At 37.7% G+C, this 3,942-nt stretch overlaps 1 protein-coding gene across 1 annotated transcript; it reads left to right on the top strand.

Annotated features, from left to right (window-relative positions):
- Nucleotides 1-496: 496 nt before the first annotated feature.
- Nucleotides 497-1,950, top strand: LOC109953748 (trace amine-associated receptor 13c-like). The gene is made up of 2 exons (XM_020589214.1): nucleotides 497-666; nucleotides 1,052-1,950. Exons 1-2 carry the CDS (start codon nucleotides 497-499, stop codon nucleotides 1,869-1,871), a joined length of 990 nt encoding a protein of 329 aa, XP_020444870.1. The 3' UTR covers nucleotides 1,872-1,950.
- Nucleotides 1,951-3,942: the final 1,992 nt, after the last annotated feature.

Here is a 3,942-nt window from a genome sequence, read left to right as displayed (position 1 = left end):
CAGTGGTGGGTATGGCTGTGCTTGTTGCATCAATATTTCAGTTAGCCCGAGGCTTTTCCAAAATTTTTTGGCAGCAAACAGACATCTACCCCCTTCAGCTCCAACCTATCTAAACTAGCCATTATAGTGGAGGGCTGATTTTGGGGGGGGGATTTTAGCAGAAGATTTTAGAAAATAAGATCCATCATTTCACAGACTAACAAAACTGTAATTATCTTAGTGTGTTTTTTATGATTAGTTTTTTGAGTGTCTTGTTGTGACGGTTTGACAAATACAACTGGGGTCCCAGCTGACAAATTCCCCAGTCTGCTTTTTGCTGCCGGTCCTCCCCTGTCAGGAGCCTTAGTATGAGGTGCCTGGCTTTGGCTTTCTGAATACTTAACTTCTGAATACATTTGTACATGGTAGGGGAGGTAAGATAGATACATTTCAGCTTAATGGCAAAGAGCTTTGACCAGAAAGCTGTCAGAGCTCAGCACCTTCTCTCTATCTGATCATGGAGGACTTTGAAGAAACTGAACTCTGCTTTCCACAAGTCAACACTTCCTGCAGGAAGAGGATGATTCCTCAGTTTAAGGCCATGCTCATTTATAGCCTGCTGTCCTGCATCACTATCCTCACTGTGGTTCTTAACTTGCTGGTCATCATCTCTGTCTCCCACTTCAGGCAGAGATACACTTCTTTGAATATCCCAACAATTGTTTATTTTTTTGGTTTCAGTTAGATGAAAAAATGGCTTTTAGCTAGTCACCAGAATGTCACACTGAGTTCTAACAGAAACATCAACAGATTAGAACACAGTAACAGTAGTTTTACTTATTAGTTTTTTACCTCTGTGTCTAACATTATTCTTTTGAAAGCTAATGATAAATATGAACATAGAGCTTTTGAGATAGCCAACAACGCTGTGGTTAGAAAAAAATATTTATTATGACTCATAGCTGAGACTGCCACACATCCACAACCATGTTCCTTCATGACAGACAGATAGATAGATGGATATAGCACACTACATAACAGTGTGTTCAGTGTTGATATTCTCCCATTTCAGGCAGCTCTACACAACCACCAACCTCCTTGTCCTTTCTCTGGCTGTTGCAGACTTTCTTGTGGGCCTCCTTCAGATGCCCAGTGAAATCATCCTTTACCAAGGGTGTTGGACCCTGGGTGACTCGATATGTGCTCTGAATTTCTTCGTAGGTTTCATCATTATCAGTGTTTCAGTAGGAAGCATGGTGCTCATATCAATTGACCGTTACGTGGCCATTTGCAACCCCATGTTTTACTCCACTAAAGTCACTGTGAGAAGAGTTCAACACTGCATTTTTCTGTGTTGGATCTTTTCAGCACTGTATGGCAGTTGGATATCAAAAGACTTCCTCATCCAACCGGGCAGATATAATTCCTGCTATGGAGAGTGTGTAGTTGTTGTTAATTATGTGGAAGGTGCTGTTGACCTTTTTGTGACTTTTTTTGGCCCCATTACTGTCATCATAGTTTTGTATATCAGGGTGTTTGTGGTGGCTGTGTCTCAGGCTCGTGCCATGCGCTCCCACATTGCAGCTGTCAGACTCCAGCGTTCAGAGACTGTGAAAGTTAAGAAATCTGAGATGAAAGCAGCCAGGACTCTCGGTGTAGTGGTAGTTGTATTTCTTTTGTGCTCCAGTCCATATTATTGTTTCAATGTTGCAGCTGAAAACAACTCAGTAGATGCGTCATCTGCAGCCATTCAAATTTGGTTGCTGTTTTCAAACTCCTGTTTAAACCCTGTGATCTATGCCTTTTTTTACCCCTGGTTCAGAAAATGTATTAAACATATTGTTACACTTCAGATACTGCAGCCTGACTCCTGTAATGCCAATGTACTGTAGAGACACACTGTGATGGACTGAAAGTAATTATTTGTCTGAGAAGGGGAAATTACTTTCATGTAGTCTTTAATAAACTAAATTTTAACATTCTGTTGTCAGGACGATGAAGTAAAGTAAGTACAAAATGATTGTACAGTTGCCGGACACTTTATTAGGTACACCTGTATAATTGTATGCAATTTAGTGCCACACTTCTTTCTTAACATCGGTGTTTATGAAGCACTGCAGTCTCACTTCAGTCGTCCCATTAGAGTGATTGAACACAGAAATGCTTTTCTTTACCTTTTTTCATGGTAATTGGAAGACCTGAATTCTGTGCTATGAAAGGGAGTATTAAATGTTCTAAAGAAAAGTCACTGTGTTTCAATAAAATTCAAGGGGGGTTCGTTGGGTTTTCCTCTATAATAATCGTGATAATAGTAAGGTCTAGAACTTTGTAAAGTGTCCTGAGATGACTTTTGTTGTGATTTGACGCTGTACAAATAAATTTGAATTAAATTTTTGAATTGAATTAAAGGGAAACATGCAGCATAACACTCGTAACACTCGACAGAAGAAATGCAGCTATAATGCACATCTGGAACACAGGCGTGTTTGCCCCATTCCCGATCTTAGCTCTTTATAGTCTTATAGAATTAATTTTATCTTGTTAACTGGCAAAAATTATTTTATAGGGGGCACATGTGAAATTGCAGCTGTATCAGTTATACTACTTGTTCCTTAATACATTTTTATATTTAAAAAAAATCTAACACATTTACAAAATCCATCAGCATAATAAATCAAAAATCAGAATTTGATATTAGTGAATGCTTGCTACATGACATAGCTTGTCACCTGGTATTAAAAGCCAATGAACTTGGCCACTGTTTAGTTGGATTTCTGCTTCTGCCATTAAATAATGTTGTTCACCATCTTTTTTCCACTACATCAGGATACTTATCCCCTGAATTCAAAAAAATTGCTGGTCACACCAATGTATGGTCATGGCCCAGATTTGAGGTGTATTTACACCTGTACCCAGTCTGAGGAGAATTTGTACAGTAGTAGCCTACACAGCCATATGTGTGAGGCATGTCATACAGAATTGCAGAGTCAGCAAATCATGTGCTGTTACTTTTGTGATTTATATTTGGATGTTGTCATGGCTCACACACAAATTATGAGCAGGAAATGCAGTGCCTGTGAGTCATTTTTTAAACCTTCAATTAAATTACTTTGTCCAAACCTTTTACACAGAGACACTTCTGAGATTTTGATTTCATGTGTCTTCATTTGACTGATGAAATAATGTTGTCTCTGACCACATGAAACCCGATTGCTTTTTGCACTACTAATGTTATTATTTTATCTAAAATTATCAGCAGGGTAACGTATTTTATAGTAGATAGCAAGGACACTTTTAAAGGTTTTACACACCGACACAGGTATTATGATTTATTCTGACCAATTAGACAACTGCTCAGGTTGAAAGAGCTATTTTGGAGTTAATAAGGCTTCATGAACCAATGATCCAAAATAAAAGTAAAGCTGTAATGCAAAACTGATTGGAGGGTCACACAGATGTCAGTCAAGCACAGTGTACACACCTACACAGTCTGACATGGTCTAATCTGGAAAATGTACCTGGGTAATTGTACGACAAACATGAAAAGAGTTTATACAGTATTTTAGAGGTTATAGGTTGCAGGTTTAGAGGTTATATTTGAAGATGTATAAGTAAACTATTACCGATATGAATCTTTAATAGGATTTGACCAGCGTCACTGGGCAACTTGTGATTTGACAACCTGTCAATTATGTAATAATCAATAGAAACACAAAATCACATCTTTTTTAAAAATGCTTTACCTTTTAGTGTGATAGTGATTTATGATCTACTGTTTTTCTATGTAACACATCATCTTAATGGTGGCTTGACCATTTGAAGAAAACATCCCAAAAATAGTTTCAAACACCATCCCATTACTATTGATATTTTATTGTGTTTGCAAAATAATTCAAGGTACTTTTGTTTAACAGTAAATGAGTCACACAAATAAGGAGTATAACATGATGACATCTTTGGAAA

This window comes from Monopterus albus, unplaced genomic scaffold, assembly GCF_001952655.1.
Source record: "Monopterus albus unplaced genomic scaffold, M_albus_1.0 scaffold1210.1, whole genome shotgun sequence".
In the NCBI taxonomy this organism is placed as follows: Eukaryota; Metazoa; Chordata; class Actinopteri; order Synbranchiformes; family Synbranchidae; genus Monopterus; species Monopterus albus.
The sequence above is the reverse complement of the archived record's forward strand: the minus strand, read 5'-3'. Positions and strand labels throughout refer to the sequence as shown.